Here is a 20,056-nt window from a genome sequence, read left to right on the forward strand (position 1 = left end):
AACCAGCTGAGGGTGTGTGGGACTTAAATTTAGCATCCCTGTCTGATTTACTATCTTTGGAGATGGGTGTCACCTCAAGAAGTAATGACGTGATGAGTAGGATTAGGAATAATGAAAATTACTTGTAAGTTATCGGGTCATTTATTTCCCACGAGTACTTCTGGGCCAAAACATTGTCTTGTATAAAGTTATATGATTTTCTACGATGTCATCATCGGTCCAACGGCCTGTCATTTTCTGGTTACCTCACTATTATGTTATCAGTAGTTTTAAAATCTGAACATTTCTCTTTTTTATTAGAGGGTGTTGGATAGCATGAAAGTGCAGTGACAATTTTAAAACTCCTGCAACAGTAATAAAGTTCTCAAGTTACCCAAATCCATGTGCGAGGAGCTCGCCCAATCCATTGCGTTTTCTGTGCATTTTAAGACTTGTAGTCTTGATTTTATATTGGAATCAACAGCAAATACATGCCAACATTTTAGAAAATGATAGTGGGAGATTTTGAAAGAAAATCGGGGGGATGTGTCTTTCCTGTTGACTTCTCTTCAAGCAGAGGCAATATCAGACATTAGACAGATTAAAAAAAACAGTTTTTGGCTTAAAAAATAAATTGGGATTCTCCTGCTCGAATCCGGTCTTTTGGCATGTATGACACCACTACAAGTTTGAGAACGGAAAGAGGAAAAAATTGACTAGATGAGCAACTGCCAGATAGTGGAACATGGAAACTTGGGAGCTCTCCAGCAAATTTGTACCTAAGATTTAGCCAACCTTGAAAGGAAGGTAGCTGAGAACCTCCTGTGACCGCATACATGCAAACATTTTAGACTAAGAGCATAAGAGAGTTTGAAAAACTATATATTCCCCGTTGACTTCTATTGAAGCAGATGCACTTTCAGGCAGTAGACAGCTACAATAAAGCCATTCTTGGCTTGAAAAACTGGAAGTGTCCCGCCTGACTTGGCTCTGTTGCCATGTATGTGACCAGTCTCTTTTCCATCGATTTTGCTGCAGCTGTTCCTGCATCGGTACTTGCTTCAGTGTCTGTTCAAAACTTTACATAAACCATACTTTATAAATAGCTGCCAATTTTTCTTCATACCAACACCTGGGTGAGGATCAAGCTTGGCGATGGTGCTAATTTTTCAAGGGATATTCCAACCTATCAGGGACTACGACAAGGGTACGTGTTAGACCCTACCCACTTCAACCTTTTTCTAGCAGAACTGCCACCCAGCCTAGCACAAGTGAATTCTAACACTACTACCATGCTTAATGTTCGCTGATGACTTGGTACTACTTAGATTAATAAAAAATTGGCCTCCGAAGGTTTCTGGAGGCCACAGCCTAATACTCAGACGTCAATGCTGTGACCATCAACTTAGAAAAGTCAAAAACAATGACCCTGGGAAAAACAAAGTTATGCAAAAATCGGTGGTACCTAGGTGGTGATAAAATCGAAGAGGTGCAAGAATGCAAGTACCTGGGCATTCTTGTGGACAGCAAAGACTCCTTTAAACAGCACCAGGAGCTCTTTCACCAGAAATCAGTCACCCTCACAGTTGCTTTTAAAAGCATCAAAGCAGCCAGAGGATCTTCCAATTATGAACCTCTGTTGAAAATAATCTAGGCAAAACTAATTCCCTCCATCGCCTATGGAAGTGAAATCCTCAGGAGTAGAGAAGGTGCTCACCTGGACAAAGTCACCACCAGGCTCTTCAAAGCTGTGCCGTCCATGCCAGCATACTCTCCCCCCCTCAGCCCAGCTACACCTCGAATTTGGCCTAGTCAAACAAGCGATTACAAGGGAGAGGGCTTTTATTAAACTCTGCTACAAGCTAAAGGAGGCTAGCACTGCAACACTATGTTCTCTCCTTTGGAACAAAATGAACGGAAGAGCCCACTCTCCAGCCAGAGACTATCTTGAAAGCTCTCTGGCATCACAAGGCCAAACTGATCAATGAGAGTCCTTTGCCACTGATCTTCAAACTAAGACCAAGGCCACCAAATGTGTTAAAGCTCATTTGCTGCAGGTTGAGACATTCGCTAAGAGACTGACACTGGCCTCCTATATCAAACTAACACCTAAGCCATACTTGGCCATAGCCACCAAAGCACAGTTCAAAACAGCTTACATGAGGTACTGAATGGGCTGCTTGCCATCACACCATCATCTGCCCCCATGGAAGCGTGCAAACATGACACAGCTGTGCCGGATATGTTGAAACGTCCCTGAGACACTGGTCCACCAGATCTGCATTTACAAAGCAAACATGGAAGAGAGGAAAAGCATTCTACGGCCTGCTTGGAACCAGTGGGGCTTGCGCCGTTGCAGGCCAGTAATTCTAGCCTGTTTCAATGGGATGGACATACATCTTAGCTGCAGGCTCACGAAATATCTGGTTAGGCTAGTCCAGAAAACTTTAAGCACATTGGCAGTCCTGACTACTGCAGAAAGCAGAATCTCAGAATAAGTACCTCGCGTTATCAGTGCAGCAGTGAATAGTAGCAGCCTGGAGCAGCAGTAGCTGAGATCTATTAAAAGGTCGGGAAGCCTCAAAATGATTTACAGACTCTTAGCACCTGGGTACTTTAAAGAATCGTCTTTTATAACTATCTTTTTATTCTACTTCTTATGTAGTCTTTTAAATAATGGCACTTCCTGGAAAGGCTTTAACTAACTGTGCACTTAATAAAACAAACTTGAAACCACATAGCTGCCAAGATTCCCAGGTCCATGTGTAACTAATTAGGCCAGTCATATTTTTCCTTCGAATTCTGGAACTTGCGGACTAATTTACGCAGTATAAAAGGGGGACTACAATTCCCAGTATTCTAATTAAAATTCTAGTCACACATGAACCTGAAAATTTCGCAGCTTTGTTCCGGAAAAAAACTGAAATCGTTTTTAACTTATCCCAGATTTACTCACATATGCGACTTTCATCGTTTTTGTTTAAAATATTAATACATTCATAATTTTAAACAGTGAATACTGAAATATAAAAAAACTGTGTAAATAAGTTTAGAATTCTCTCAGTTCAGACGCACCTTTACTTTGAAAGTGCCACTGTTTAAAGATGGCCGTCCAGTTAGTTTTGCCCGGCCCTTCGTTACTGGGGCTTCCTGGAGTACTTTCTCATCCGGGATGTAGGTCTCAACTTCCGGTGAGGATTCGGCACATTACTTCTAGCATCGGAGTTGCTTTCTTCCTGCAGCATGACCGGGGGGAATCAACTGGAAAACGCCAACCCGCTCATCTACCAGCGCCAGGGCGACAGGCCGCTCACTGCCCGCGAGCAGGACGAGGACCTGCCGGACCAGATAGACGAGCGAGAGATCTTCGATATCCTGTGCCGCCTGTAGGATCAGGGGTGCGTGGGAGCCTTCGCACCATTCCAATGCTTCAAAGGAGTTTGCACGCTCCTGGTAGAGGTGGGAGAGTCTGCAAATTAAGAGGGAGAGTTTAGCCAAACCTTTTTTTTCTTTCCTGTAAGGGCACGAGCCGTCAACATTTTTGGCACGTGCAACAAATATCATAAAAATATTATAGACTTTGCAAACTTAAAAAGTGTACTTTAACATGCAGAAATATTTCAACTTTAAAGCATGCTATCGATGCATTGAGTGGCATTTATTCATAGAGAACCAAAAGAAGAGTTTGTAGTCCAGTTCACCCTATGTGTTCCTTTGACTTTTAATGGAGATAAATATAGTTACAATATAACCAGTGAGGTTTTTGATCTCCAGGCACAGTGAACTAATGTATTTCAAAGTGCTCTCAAACGTAATGATAACGGCAAAGGTGAATACGTTAATATCTAGGATCACATAGTATGTCTAGAAGGGACGGTAGGATTTTTCCAGAGTTTCCTGGTTGTGCAGTCCAGCCTCTGGATGGATAGCACTTTCTCCTGTTTAAGGTTAATCCTTTGGGAGCGACTTCATTAGACTGGTTTATGGAATTTCGGATTCCAAAATTAATTTAAAAAAAAAAGAATTTCTAGATAATGGTGAGGGCGGGTGACAGAAACCACAGGAAGACTCGGCTCATGTTTAATCTTCCAGTGAAGTCTTATGTTACTTGTACAAGCATTCTGTCAAGTAATATGTAAATGTTGTTATAATGTAAAGTGCGCTGATATCATTTGGTGAAGCAGCCATACAGAAAAACACAGTATAAATAAATACATTGCATACCTCATGCTGAGCCGTGCTACGCATTTGTCTGGAGCCTGGTTTGAGCTGCCAGTTTATCGCCCACCTCTAACTCTTGGGTGAAGTGATCAGTGCTGGGGGAGCGTTTGATATATACATTTAGCCTTATCTGTTCCCTCGTGAAGCGATAAACGTTGGATGTAAAGGTGGCGAGCCCAATGAGAAGCTTTTGAAACATTGTTTTTGTTCAGGGGTTACACTGATGCTCAAATTTTTGATGCAATGTGAAAGGTGGTTCTGTAAACTGTCAATATACTGCACTTGGTTCCCTTAATCCTTTTGTTTGTGCTACTTATTTCTTTTTAATATTTAAAGAGAAAACAAATAGGAGATTTTTAGGGAAATTGAATGTTTTATGCATGGCTACCAAATGGTTTAATGTAATTTCACAAAATTCTATATCTGAGCTTACAACACATTGTCATTTTAAAGCTTCAGGTCCGTTTCCCTGACCCAAGACCTCCACCCCTAGAATGCACTGGTAAATTCTCTGGGCTGGAACAGGCTGTTCCTGATGACATGGCGTGGTCTGGTAACCTTATTCATGGTCAGCATAACCTTTTTAGGTTTCGCCTGGTGATCCGCCGCGCAGCAGCGTTCGCGCAGGTGAAATCTAATGTCAGAACAGTACGGGGGCTTTGTCCCGCCTGCTCTTCCATTGGCTCGCTCCATCAATGGAGGCTAGCCATTGGAAGAGCGATCTGTCCGTCATTGCCGGAGCAGATTCGTGGGCGCACTCGGGATTTTTACTTATACCACCCCTTTTCGTACGTCATGCGGCGGTGGGCGGTGGTTTATTTTATTTTATTTTTTTAGGTTTCTTTTGGTCAGTTCTCTGAAGATGGCGGCCGGGCAGTAGCCTTCATGGCGTGGTCCGCTATAACACCCGACACAATGGCCGGGAGGGCCGTGAGATAATGAAAACGTTGGTCGGTTTACACATGTTTGTTAAGCCTAGTTTTAGTTTCCGACCCTGATCCTTCTCGCAAATTCTAATATTTTCTAGATCGTTCTATAGATGTAGCCCCACCTTCCGTAAAGTTGTTCGCTCTGCTTCACTTTCACCTTGCTTACGTACGTTCCCTTACACCCGAGTTTAACATCCTGCACCTCACTCAAACCGTCGTGTATTTTGGTGATGGGTGAATGTCGTAATCCTGGCTGCTCATAATGGCGTTTTAAACATTATTTCAAAGCAGAGCCCCGTTGTTTATAGAGTAAGTGGCTCATCAATGAAAAAAGGAGTTCACCAACCTATGGGCTCAGAAACGCCAAAGCGTTCCCTTCGTAAGATGACCGCCAGCCAGCATGTTAACACCATTCACCCGTTGACATTCTAGTGCTCTTTCTCCGGTGGCTTACTTCGGCGGAAATGACGTTCCACACTATTACGTCTCGGCCTCAACTGCAGTTCCTGCAGGTTTTACTGGGCGAAGATGGCGGCGAGGGCACCGGGTGAGTGAGGGTTAGAGTATTTCTATTTCTAGGCATGGTGCACTGTCCGGTGTTCAGCTTACAAGTGGGTGAACTAACCGCAGACAGCAACGCGGTGTTTAAACTGAATATGTTCTTGTGGCTCCCGTGCAATTTCTTCCTTCAGCGTCCTTTCCCGTCCTGGGTGACCTTCCAGGCACCCGCAGCCACAGATGACGCAGGACTTGATTCTCTGATGAAAAAGGCTTGCTCCTCGAGCTGCAAAGTCAGGCTGAGGTGTCTGGTGTAGCAGTTTTGCGGAGTGACCGGCTCGGAACACATTATGATCAGGAGGCTGGGGCACAGATATTGTAGGGGGCGTGTAGTGATAGAGCACCGTCCTCAGAGTAAGCGTAAAGGCAAATAAGGACACTGCAGCGTGCATTAAAGTGGCACTGCTCTGAGGTGGGGGTAGGCTGTGGTCCCTGCTCGGACAGAGAGGGTGGAGGTGCACTGCAGAGTGAGACTGCGGGCACTGCTGGGTCAGTGAGAATAATGCACTGCCGGGGGACTCAGGTTGCTGGGGAGCGAGCTCTTGGCCCTGCTGGCGCACTAAGTTTGGGGGACTTCTGGGAGAGAGAGTGACTGCTGAGAGAGAATGGGGTACAGCTGAGTGAGTGATGCTGGGGTCTGCTGAGGACTCAGGCAGGAGACCTGCAGCGCAGATAACCCAGGGCAGTGGGCAGGGGGCTCTGGAGGGTGCTGGAAGAGTCAGCCTGGCACACTGCTGTGAGGGTAAATCTCTGGCCGTGCTAGAGAGTGAAAGCCAGGGACTGACACTGCTGAATAGTGGGGCTGCGGCGCTGAGGGTGAGGGGAATGTGGCACTGCACCGCTTTATATATTAGCTCTTGCACTCAATACCTTTCCAGTAATTACTTCACACTGTTTGCTTTAGAATTTCTTATACTCGACACATTGCGGGGCACAGCTAGACGAATTCAAAGCTAGAGAAATAGGACAACAAATCGTATTTAGAAAAATCAAAATTTCAAAAATGTTGGAGAACTAATTAAACCTGGCAAAAATTAAACACTGCAAGCAACTGTTTTTTAAATAACCAGTTTGACATCATTTTTCTGAATAGAAGAAGTTCTGGAATGTTACTTAATGCGGGAATCCCAGTTGGGTGGTTTTCAGCCTAATATTTCCCCCTGCCGTGGAGCTACCTATATGTTGGACGTTGGTAACTCTAGGGGTAGGAAATATTCCAGATACGTGTAATAAGTGTTTCCTGCATCGATTCCCAAATGTTTTTCTCATAGTTTCATCCAGAGAATCTAGTTATTTTCAGCAGCCAAACTCTCCAGGTAAAACATCACACCCTGTGTATGTGTATTGAAGGTTCGCAACTGTTTGCAGATGTTTATTTGATCCTGGTTGATTGATGGTGAAGATGCCTTGGGATGCCCACACATTATCGGCTTGATAATTGGCAAGATTTAACAAACAATTGTTTCCAGCTATTGGCATTGTAAATGACAATGCCATTTATTTATAGGTTGTCAAAACCAACACATAAATAAAAAATCTGTCATTTACAATGCCAATAGCTCTAACTTTTACAAAGGTGAAACCGTTGCCTTGTAAATGCTTGTTTATGTTGTTCTGCTTCTATATTTTATTTTAGCAGTTTAAATTTGCAGCATATGTTCATCGCTAACATCACCGATTTTAACCATAAAGTATAGTATTGTATCTTAATGCCTTTTTTCTGTACATGAAAGTTACATAATGTTATAAACATAGGTTGGCATGGTTTTCTAGTTGGTGGTCTTTAGTCTTAGTAAGCAATCCATGACTTATTTGTGAAGGTTTCTTTGTAGAACATAGTAGGTCCGTGTGGTAATGGAGTTCTTTAGATGAGAACATTAACGTGTTCTTTCCACAGTAGTGGGGAGAAAAAAGAATAGAAACATGGCATCTTCATAAGTCATACTTTCAGTTTGCAGCATACAAGCAAGCCTACACTTCCCACCTGCGGTCCCCCACATGTATCAACTACATCCACCCTTTATATGATTTCCCATCCTTCCTGAAAGATGAGTGCATTGCAACAACAGAACTCTTTCGCTGGAACATACATAGAAAAACAAAGATAGAAGCACATCAGTACAGCCCTGCACCCTAGCATCTGACGTTAACACAAGCAATCCAATCAAACAATATTTGACATGCCATCCCAAAACAACACTTCCACCATCTGAAGACATATTGCAGTTGAGTATACTCCCAGATAAAACAACCACATGAATGATTGCTCCCATATAGTGGAAAATTCAGTTTCCCTACAGCATGACATATACTGTGCTTCCCGTGTATCATCATGGGTATCTGTTTTTGCTACAATATCAAAGGGGCTTTCCTTCCCAAACCTACTGAAACCATTCTAATTATAATACAAAACCTGGGCTTACTCAGCACCAGTAACAGTTAAACCCTCCTCTTATTGTGCAGCAAATATATAGATAATACAGCCACTCTTGTGTAAATGACTTAACGTAAACAATGCACATTGCCCCTCCACTTCAGTTTCCCTCCTTTACATATATAAACAAAAAGATATCCGTTTGCTGTCTAGCAGAAATAAGCAACTGAAGCAGTATTCATGCTGTGTTCACCTAGATAATCAAAACCAATTCTTCATTGGCCCGCGGTTGTGAGGGGTATGTGATCTGTGAGCAAGGCTTGTAATGACATCGCCCCTTCGCAAGACCTCTGCAACTCCCTCGCCTCCTACTTCCACAACAAGATCGCAGACATACACAACAGCTTCAGCACTCAACCGACGCACGCCACGACCGAACCACCGCCCCCCTCCACCACCCTCCGCGCCTGGACCCCGATCAGCACCGAAGACACCATCCGCACGATGAACTCCATCCACTCCGGATCTCCGACAGACCCCTGCCCTCACCACGTCTTCAACAAGGCCGACGCTGTCATCGCACCCCACCTGCGGGACATCATCAACACCTCCTTCGACATCGCCACCTTCCCGGAGAGCTGGAAGCACGCCGAACTCGGCGCTCTACTCAAGAAACCATCAGCAGACCCTACCGACCTCAAGAACTACCGCCCCATCTCGCTGCTCCCGTTTCCGGCCAAAGTCATCGAGAAGACCGTCAACAAGCAACTGGCCGCCTTCCTCGAGACGAACGGCTCCCTCGACCTCTCGCAGTCTGGCTTCCGGGCCAACCACAGCACCGAGACCGCCCTGATCGCAGCTACAGATGACATCCGAGCCCTGCTCGACAACAGAGAAACAGCGGCCCTCATCCTCCTGGACCTCTCCGTGGCCTTCGACACTGTCTGCCACCGTACCCTAGTACAGCGCCTCAGCAACGTCGGAATCCAGGAGAAGGCACTGGAGTGGATCACCTCCTTCCTCGCCGGAAGGACACAGAGAGTCCGCCTCCCCCCGTTCAGTTCAGAGGCCACCGAAGTCATCTGCGGCGTTCCTCAAGGCTCCTCGCTCAGCCCAACACTCTTCAACGTCTACATGAGCCCCCTCGCAGCCATCGCACGCCAGCACAACCTGAACATCATCTCCTACCTCGACGACACCCAGCTGATCCTCTCCCTCACTAACGACCCCGCCACCGCCAGAGCCAACCTGCACGAAGGGATGACAGACGTTGCCACATGGATGTTGAACAGCCGCCTGAAACTGAACTCGGACAAGACGGAAGTCCTCATCCTGGGATCCTCACCCTCTGCCTGGGACGACTCCTGGTGGCCCCCCGCCCTGGGCAGCGCACCCAAACCCACAGACCACGCACGCAACCTGGGCTTCATCCTGGACTCCTCCCTCTCCATGACCAGACAAGTCAACGCCGTCTCCTCGTCATGCTTCAACATCCTGCGCATGCTACGTAAGATCTTCCGTTGGATCCCCACCGAGACCAGGAAGACGGTCACCCAGGCCCTCGTCACCAGCCGTCTGGACTACGGCAACTCCCTCTACGCCGGAACCACCGCCAAACTCCAGAAGAGACTCCAGCGGATCCAGAACACCTCAGCACGACTCATCCTGGACATCCCCCGCCGCAGCCACATCTCCGGACACCTGAGAGACCTGCACTGGCTCCCGGTCAACAAGAGAATCACCTTCCGGCTCCTCACCCACGCACACAAAGCCCTACACAACCAAGGACCAGGATACCTCAACAGCCGTCTCAACTTCTACGCTCCCAAACGCAAGCTTCGATCGACCAGCCACGCCCTCGCCGCCGTCCCCCGCATCCGAAGAGCCACCACAGGAGGAAGGTCCTTCTCCTACCTGGCCGCCAAGACTTGGAACTCCCTTCCGACCCACCTCCGCCTCACCCAGGACCACCTCGCCTTCAGGAAGCAGCTCAAGACCTGGCTGTTCGAGCAGTAGCGGACCCCCTCCCCCCAGCGCCTTGAGACCCTCCGGGTGAGTAGTGCGCTATACAAATGCTCTGATTGATTGATTGATTGATTGATTGATAATGAGCGGTCATAAACCTAAAGATTCCTATTATTCAGAATTGAACAGTGACTCAGGACTCTCATTGTCTGCTTACCCATCTGACTGTTTCTTTATTTTTGTCCCACTTATGCTTTGTTACACTTTTACGTTTTCTGCATCTATCTTGCTAGTCAGATAGTGAATGTCAAAGATGGAAGAGGTTAAGCGTTCTCATCTTAGCAGCACTGTTTGATTAAAAACATGCCCCGTCCTTGTCCAAAACTTGAATGTTTTAAGAGACAGGACACTGGGTACACAGCCAGGCAAAATAAGTGTGCCCCCAGTCATAAGTGATCTTCCTCTCTACCACTTGCATAAATAATCCCTTTCAGAGGCACTCTGATTGCAAATTGAGTGCCACGGATATTTTGATTTGGCTGACATTGTATCTCCTGAGACTGTATTTACAATGGCATATATCACCTGTACAGATTTTACGGTATCTTTGTATTTTCTCTTTTTTGTTTGGCTGGGTACACAGTTTCCTTTGAGCACTACTTCTTAGTGATACAAACTTTACTAAATTAAGCATCAAATTTTTAAACTTGGCTGTGTTGGTAATGACCACATAAGTAATGTGTGGGGATATGCATCTTTCAGAGTAGTCTCTGAAAAATACAGCAAATTTAAAGCATTTTATTTTTCAACACTGTCCCAATGCATACATCACTGTCTACCTCAACAGACTTTGGAATGGATGCATTTCTGGTTGCCTATTTAAAAATCCAAGTGTTCCTCATTCCAAGAGACAAATGTTTGAGGTTTGGTTTTAGACTTCTGACTAAATGTATTAAAAAAGAACCACCGTCACGCTGCATAGTTACTTTTGTGGACATCGATCACGCTATTTTCTAAAGAGTGCTGTTTGTGAAGTACTAAAATACACAGACAGTGCTTTTAGAGGCTGATTCATGGACTTGATTATATCTTTATTCATCATTTAATGGCTTGTGGAGGGTTTGATCCTCCCACCCATGGTAGTCTGCAATATATGTCATGTCAGACATAATATCACTTAAGGCGCACGATGTGAGTAGTAATGTATGAAAGACTGCATTGATGGTTAAGAGTTGTGGTTGTAGGTTTTGACTCGAGCGCTAGAAAAAAATGTATGAGAGGGATGTATCTTACTGGTAAGGTTATTAAGTTATCCAGAAACCGCTACACAACATATAGAGTCTAGACCAAATTTTCGTTATCTCTCACCCACTTCTAATTACATGCAAGTTTGCCAGAGTATAATAGTAGATCCTTAATATTTTCCTTTGCCCTACAGTACTGTACATTTTACATTGGTCTTCTCCTGAATTGTTTCCTTAATTTGGGTGCTTCTGTATACTTATTTGTAATTTTTTTTTAATGTCCTCTAGTATTTTACCATGGTCTGCATGGTATGTTGGCATTAATGTCCTAATTTATATAAGACTATTTAGAGTTCTTTCTCTTAGTCATTCGCCTACTGAGTTTACATTCGGGGAGGTGCTTTCATGCCACATCTTCATGACATATATATATTCTTATTGAACATATATATTTTTAATTGTAGTCTTCTATTGCATTGAAGTTGACACTCACCCACACATGTCCTTCTATTAGACTGATAAGTACTTATTGAGTGCCTCACTATTACTTGTTGAGCAACCTTAATTAAAGTAAATAAATGTGTATCTCCAGCATGGGAAAGATGATCATTGCCTTCACAGGTTTCCAGCCAACAAATATTTAACACCTCTTACCCACTATTGACTTCTAGTAAATGGCTGGCTTCATATTTCTTAGCTTATGTTGAGAAATGTTAGCCCAGGTATTACTGATCAGAGAGAAATCCCTGGGTAAACACTATCGTAGAGATTCACTACCTTTTCACACACTGTCAGTCTATGCATTCATACATTCCTGCTTCTGCAGGCCAGTCACTCACGGTACCAGTAAATAGTTAATTTCCACACTAAAATTGAACGTTCACAATCTTTTTAATAAAAATTAGAGTTTACACAGTAATGACTTATAATTTCAAAGAAAAATCTTGTGAAGCAAAGACAATAAAACAAATATAACAATTGAATTTCCTTGCCACAATAATAACTAGATCCAAGTAGTTATTATTGTGGCAAGGAAATTCAAAGGCCACGTGATATAGGGGTTTTTCTTGTGTTATATCTCTGATTGTTATATTGTCTTTGCTTCACATGTACTAAGGTAGATAATGGAATTTGTACTTGTCTAAATGTCTACAATGAAAATGTTTAATGAATTTTTATGATTATTTGTGTTTTATGGTATATATTCAAAGATTTTTCTTTGAAATTTTAAGTCATTACTGTGTAAACTCTAATTTTTATTAAAAAGATTGTGAACGTTCAATTTTAGTGTGGAAATTAACTATTTACTGGTACCGTGAGTGACTGGCCTGCAGAAGCAGGAATGTATGAATGCATAGACTGACCGTGTGTGAAAAGGTAGTGAATCTCTACGATAGTGTTTACCCAGGGATTTCTCTCTGACTGGTGTCACTGTACCCTGTTCCCTGGTGATAGTGGGGGACTCTCTCTCTTGATATCCAGGTATTACTGAAACATTGTAAAATATTGATTTATGTTACACTGAAAAGGTGTACATTTTATTATCACTGATGCAAGGAGGTACTGTTTCTATAGTAGAAAGGGAGAAAAACATATTTTATTATAACATTAGATCAAAGCTCTTCCCCATAGTTTAACACTTAGTTCCCTTCCCACCTTTTTATTCCATTAAGTGATTGCGTCTTCTGATTTGTGTACGGAATCAGATTTATTGTGACACGTTTAATCACTTGTTCCTGCACACTTGTTACTATTGTATTTTCTTGCTGTATGATGGATTTCGGTTTCTGAACAACAACAGAGTAAACTTGCATGGGTGTTAATTCTTTTTTGCAAAGTCATCTCTAGATGGATGAAGCTTTCATCTGCACATACTATTCCACCTTAGTTAATTCTTGCTTCCTTTTCTATGTTCCATTATCCTTGCTCTTTAAGACATTTGGTAAGTGGTGTTTTTTCTTATATTGGTAAATATTGCACCAGATTTAAACTTTTTAAGATCTCTGTTATATTAGTCAAAATTTGGGCTGCACTTTTCACTAATTCTTTAAAAAGCATGAGTGCCCAACCGGATGGAGTTATCCCTTAGATTCTCTTCCTCGAGTTAATTCTACGCGAGTTCTTCTTCTTCTTCTTCTTTTTTTTTATTTTTTTTTTTTATTTATTTTGTATCATTAGCACCAGTGATTAAATGGTACAATCCATTTAATAGTAGAAGGGTCTTTTTTGATTTGGATTCAGTCTTTCCCAGCCACCTTTTGGTTTCCATCTGGTCAGTTCTTACATATCATCCACTGACTCTTTTGTCATTCAGTTACAAAAAATATTTTTCATCTTCAGCGTAACAAAGTATTTATGTACAATAGGTAATGTCACCAATTTCTTTATGAAACAAAATTGGGGTAAAATTGACCGGCTTATACTATTAACTAGGCCTAACTAAGACATTTGTAAATTGCCTACTCTTGTTTATTTCGATTTAATGTTACTCTACTTAGTTGTGCAATTACCTTCCTTTTTGCCATCCTTGACTGAAATTCCAAAATATGTAATTTATATCAGACTTTGAACATTTCTTGTTTATATGTCTATACTAGTTACCTCACTTAATTATATTTTCTTAGTTTGCAGGTTCTCCAAATCATATTGTAATTTGCAGTATTTTCATGTTATTATTAAAAGTTTGTAAAGTGCATTGTTCACCTCACAGGCATCATGGCACCAGCAAACCACCTAAACACATAGCAACCTTCCTAACTAGAAACTGCGAACAGAGGGAGGTGCTGGTTTAGAAAACCTCCACTGGGGAAGTGCCACGTTTTAACGGTTCTTCCTAAAGCTCATAATTTTTTATTGGCTCTAAGGGAGCTTGCCAGACTGTTCCACAGCTGAGCTGCCCTGATTTGGAAGGACCTTCCGCCAGACCATGCTTTCTTAAAGCTTGGCGCACACACAAGCCTGCCTGATGAAGATCATAAAGGTCGTTGAGGTCTACAAGAACACAGTTTCTTTTGCATTAACATTGACCCTGTGCCATTCACGGCTTAATGAACCAAGCACATAGCTTTAAAAGTCGTTCTTTCTCTGGCTGGTAACCAGTGGAGCTCCTTCAGAGTACCTGAGGCAGAGTTGGGTCTAGATTTGTTCTGAGACAATTTGGCCACCAGCACCTGTACCATGTCTAGCCTTTTGAGTAAATAGTCTTGAGCTCCCAGGAGCAGAGTATTGGAATAGTCAATTCTGCTTAGATTTGTACATTGCACCACCAGTTTTCTAGTTCGCTGTGGTAAAAATGGAACGATTTTTCTTGAATTCCTCAACAGTCCATGGCACGTAGCCGCTGATTTGTTTGTGGGTTTCCATAGTTAGTTTCTCATCCATATGAACCCCCAGGTTTCAAACCGTCTGAGCTTTAGTAAGATCCTCAGTAGTGGTCCAGGGTCAAAACTATCTGGAAAAGAATGTGGCACTCCGAAAGGGGAGCAGCATATAAACTCTGTTTTACTTACAGTAAATTTTAATGTTCCTATGAGCCAGATTCGGTACAAAAGGGGGTGGTGATGGACGGAGCATCTGAACCAATCAAACACTCACACCCAGTCAAAAGATCTGGGTTTGATCCATCACCGTTCTTTAGCCCACTCTGCCACCCCAGTTCAGACATGCTATATGCAAATCAGTCTGACCCTGTGCCTCATGGGAACAGTCCAGCCCAAACTGCCTAGCCATGCCTTCCCTGGATCGGAAACAAGCTTCTGAGGACCGGTTTCTGGCATTCCAGCCGTCTTCAGCCCGGCTTGCTTGAATCCAGTGGCAAAGTGAGCAAGGGACTCACGTCTGAGCATACCCTGCCACACTTATGGCGGCCAAAAGCGGTACATGATTAAACCCAGATCTTTTGACTGGGTGTGAGTGTTTGATTGATTCAGATGCTCCGTCCATCACCACCCCCTTTTGTACTGCTTTTGGCTGCCATAAGTGTGGCAGGGTATGCTCAGACGTGAGTTCCTTGCTCACTTTGCCACTGGATTCAAGCAAGCCGGGCTGAAGACGGCTGGAATGCCAGAAACCGGTCTTCGGAAGCTTGTTTCCGGTCCAGGAAGACATGGCTTGGCAGTTCGGGCTGGACTGTTCCCATGAGGCACAGGGTCAGACTGATTTGCATATAGCTATGTCTGAACTGGGGTGGCAGAGTGGGCTAAAGAACGGTGATGGATTAAACCCAGATTTTTTGACTGGGTGTGAGTGTTTGATTGATTCAGATGCTCCGTCCATCACCACCCCCTTTTGTACTCCTATGAGCCAGATTGCCATCTCCATTAAGCAGGAATATAGTCTGTCTGAGTTATGTTGTTATCCAGTTCTAGTATTAGCTAGGTGATCATCTGCATAATTTATAAATGACATCCAAATTATATAATCATTGTCAGCAGTGGGTGTAGATCGACATAAAAAAGAATCGGGCTCTAAGCAGAGTCCTGAGGTACCCGATGCACAATTGCCTTGAATTCTGACCGAAAAGGAGGCAAGGAGATTGCTTGGAATCTGTCCGACAAATATGACTTGACCCATTTCAGGAAGGTACCTTCCACCCCTATCCCCTTCAATCGACTAATAGCAGTTACTGGGGCCCTTGGCATCCGGCAATGGCTTTTTCAGTAGAGGGGTGACTAGAGCTTTTTTCACGTGGACGGTACCATGGAAAGGGATTGATTACACACTTTTAACAGGTCGTGGTACAATTCATCCACTGTGTCTTTCCATAAAGTGGGAGAGATTTGGTCCAGCAAAGAACCTGAAGAATTTGACACACCGCAGCCCTCATCCTTTTAGACCTCTCCGCAGCCTTCCACACCGTTTCTCATCGCACTCTCTCTCACGAAGAATCCCGAAGACACAAGACTGTTTCCAGGAAGGTATGAAGAACGTGGCAGCCTGGATGAAGAACAGCTGCTTGAAGCTAAACTCAGAGAAGACAGAGGTCCTCGTACTCAGTCCCTGCACCTCTGCCTGGGACACCTGGTGGCCCTCTGCCCTCGGGAGCCCACCCACCCCTACAGACCACGCTCAGAACCTCAGTAAAAAAAAAAAACAATCTGCCACTAAGTTGGGGAAAAAAAACGCACAAACCCATCATGAGATTGATCAGAATATTTTTCAATGCACAATCCGATCTGCATAGAATACTAGTTTTTATTCCTACTTGTGCAAGATGAGTTGTAAATTAAGGTTGAAAAGGAGGAAGATGAATTGAGGTATAGAGGAAGTGTCCGCACCATCGAGGGTGAAATTCTAAGGAGTTAGGCCAGTTATAACCTATATCAGGAAGAGTATGCTAGATATTTATACAAGACAACCCAACTTAAAAAATGCAAACAAGAATGTTGGATATTGTTCATACATAATTAACATTTTACTCTTTACATATAAGATCAAGACATGTTGCAAATTAGACATCAGCAGGCACCTCCCTTGAAGGATCTCGCAGGTTTGAATATTGCCACAATTGTTTTGACTTTACATTCTACGAACATTGTTAAAATGAGGTCCCTTGATTTGGGTAATCATAAACCTAATATTCAAGTACTCTAATACTTGTTTGTGATATGTGCGAACTGCAAGGTATAATTTATTAAAACGATTTTACCACTGAGGAGGAAACTTCGAAGCAAGCATGGAAAAGTAATTAAGGGAGGCCAATAAAATCTTACAAGTGAGTTGTCTATTAAAACTAAATATTTAATCAATTTGCTCTTTTCCCTAGATATTTGTACATACATTGCTCTTCCCCCTACAGTTCAAATGGTTTTTTAGGCTCACATACGTACAGCATTACTTCTGAGCAAATACATTTTTATTTTGTTTTATGTTCGTCACCTTGCCACGTAGCAATCTGGACAGACCTATCCTTTTTAACATATAAATGTATATAGGTATTTGGGTGTCTGCTGAGCATTTATATTGTGTGATGTAGGCAATGTACACACTTATCTGATGGTCACAATCTGACATATTACAGTTTTTGATGGACACAGTATAACTTTAAAACATGTAGCTGGTACACAATGTTTTTCGCGAAGCTTGCTAATGTTGTGAACATTTTATTGTGATACTGGTTTCATTTAATTGATTCTTTAGTTTGTAGGAATCATTATTTTATTTGGATGTTTTTATAATATCCTGGTGCATTTGTTTTCCGCAGCCAAACATTCTACACATGCCCTTCTAAGGTATGACTTCACTGATGCACCAAGGAATGTTATGTTATGTTATGTTAATTACTTTTATATCGCGCACAGCTGCCCCAGCAAAGGGGCGTCCTGGCGCCCAGGAAGGTAAACACAACATTACATATAGCTGCCGAATCAGAAGTTTTTATTAAAAAGTACTGTTTTTATCGCACGTCTAAACTGGAAAAGATCTTCCAGTGCTCGAATTTCCGCAGGAAGAGAGTTCCAGAGTTTTGCGGCTACCACTCGGAAGGAGCGGCCGCCAGTCCTGCTCAACAGAAAACGTGGGACCGCAGACAAATTCTGACCCATCGATCTCAGGGGTCGGGAGGGAACATATGGGGTCAGAAGATTCTCCAAAATGGGTGGGGCTGTACCTTTTAAAATTTTAAAAGCCAGGCAGAGCACCTTGAACTCAATCCTCCTGGCTACTGGAAGCCAGTGGAGCGCCTGCAATGTTCTTGAGACCGAACATCTCCTAGGCAGGCCGACTACCGCTCTTGCCGCGGCGTTTTGTACTCGCTGCAGCCGTTTTAATTCCGCCTGGTTGGTCCCTGCTAGCAGAGCACTGGCGTAGTCTAACCTGGATAGCACTGAGGCCTGGACCACGAGCTGTCTGGTGGGGGCATCAAAAAATTTCAATACCGGCCTAATGCCTCTAATAACGCCAAAACAGGTAGCAGCTACCCTCTCAGTATGACACGTAAAGCTCAAGGAGGGGTCCAACCAGACTCCAAGGTTTTTTATCTCTGTAATGGGATTTGGGATTATTCCAAGCTCAGAAGGCCACCAGCGATCATTCCACCATCCAGGTTGCTTACCAAACACCATGACCTCTGTTTTCATAGTGTTCAATTGGAGACAGTTCTGATTCATCCAATTGGCCACAGCACGAAGCCCCTCACAGAACTTGAGGGCCTCCCCTGCTGAGTCCCCACTTAACGTGACCGCCAGCTGTGTGTCATCCGCGTAGGAGACCATTGTCAGGCCCCAGCGTTTGACTACATCAGCCAGCGGTCTAACGTAGATATTAAATAAAGTGGGGCTCAGCGCTGATCCCTGTGGGACCCCCAAAGTGAGCGGGTAAGAGGTGGATTTCCCGGGAGGGATAGCAACCTGGAACGATCTATCTGAGAGGAATGAGTGGAACCAACAAAGAGCGGATCCCCTAACGCCCACTTCCTCCAACCGCCGTAACAGGATCTCGTGGGATACAGTATCGAACGCGGCACTCAAGTCTAACAACAAGAGTGCCGCTGTTCGTCCACCATCCAACACGGAGCGCAGATGTTCGGTCATAAACAACAAGGCAGTCTCCGTGCTGTGACCTGTGCGAAATCCGTTTTGGGTGGGATCCAAGATATTAGCTTTGGCGAGATGATCAGCCAGGATCCCATTCACGTGGGCCTCGGTGACTTTGGCGGCCCACGGCAGCAGTGAGATGGGGCGATAATTCTCTGGTTTGACCGGATCTAAAGAGGGCTTTTTTAGGATAGGTGTTACTACCGCATGCTTCCACCTAGTGGGCACAATTCCTGAGGACAATGATAGATTGATAAGGGCTAACATAGGTGTGCGACATAAAGCCTGCATGTTTTTAAACTGGGCCGGCTTAAGCGGGTCCATTGGGGAGCCAGATTTAATTTTTTGGCTCAATAAATCAAACCCCTCATCAGAGAGGGGGGCCAGCAGGTCCATCGTCACACCGTCATCCCTCGGGCAGCCATCTAAGATCGGCTGTTGCGTCCCCGTAGGAAAGGAGCGGTAGATTGCCTGAACCTTATGAATAAAAAAGGCAGCTAAGCTCTCGCAGTGGGAGTCGGTACAAATTTCAGCTGCAGATGCCCTCTTCATCATAAGGTCCTTTAGGACCTTAAAAATCAATTTAGAGGGATTAAGGCTATTCCGAAACTCCTCTGCATAAAATGTGGCTCGGGCTCGACAAATCGCCCTATGGTATGCCTTAGTTAAAGTAAGGTAACAGATCTTGAGCGTGGGGGTATAGGTTTTCCTCCATCGCCTTTCTGCTTTCCTACAATCTCTCTTGAGAGACGCGAAAGTCTCATCATACCAAGGACTATGATATTTCGTCCGACCGTTCGATCGAACCAGAGGAATTAGCAAGTCCAAGGCCAAGGAGATCCAACTGCAGAATAAATCATAGCCAGAGTTAACCTCAGAGAAAGAAGGCAAAGGTGACTTTTCCAGTAAAAGGTAGAAATCTTCTAACTTTAATTTGTACCACTGGCGTTTAGGGATAGATTTATTCTGCGATATGAGCAGAGGGTCTGACATAGGAATGACAGCCTTCACCAACATGTGGTCCGTCCAAATTAACTGGGTTGGTTGGCTTATAATTATGTCCTCTAAGTTAGAGAACAGAGGGTCCAATAAATGCCCACCCTGATGCGTGGGGGACGATACCCTCTGCGAAAGCTGTAAGGCTTCCATATCAGCCAAGCAGCTTCGAATAGAGGGTAAAAGTGTGCAATCAAAGTGCACGTTGAGATCGCCTAGCACATTGAAATTAGCACAGCCAAGAGCCTCAGAACTGAT

General features: G+C 43.9%; 1 protein-coding gene across 1 annotated transcript in view; it reads left to right on the forward strand.

Annotated features, from left to right (window-relative positions):
• Nucleotides 1–3,150: 3,150 nt before the first annotated feature.
• CIAO2B (cytosolic iron-sulfur assembly component 2B) overlaps nucleotides 3,151–20,056 on the forward strand; it is a 72,034-nt gene continuing 55,128 nt past the window's right edge. Inside the window, exon 1 of the mRNA XM_078647132.1 lies at nucleotides 3,151–3,349. Coding sequence (XP_078503258.1) covers nucleotides 3,223–3,349 — 127 coding nt within the window. The 5' untranslated portion in view covers nucleotides 3,151–3,222. The remainder of the gene's footprint in view (nucleotides 3,350–20,056) is intronic.

The sequence above is a fragment of the Lissotriton helveticus genome, chromosome 6 (genome assembly GCF_964261635.1).
Source record: "Lissotriton helveticus chromosome 6, aLisHel1.1, whole genome shotgun sequence".
Taxonomy (NCBI): Eukaryota; Metazoa; Chordata; class Amphibia; order Caudata; family Salamandridae; genus Lissotriton; species Lissotriton helveticus.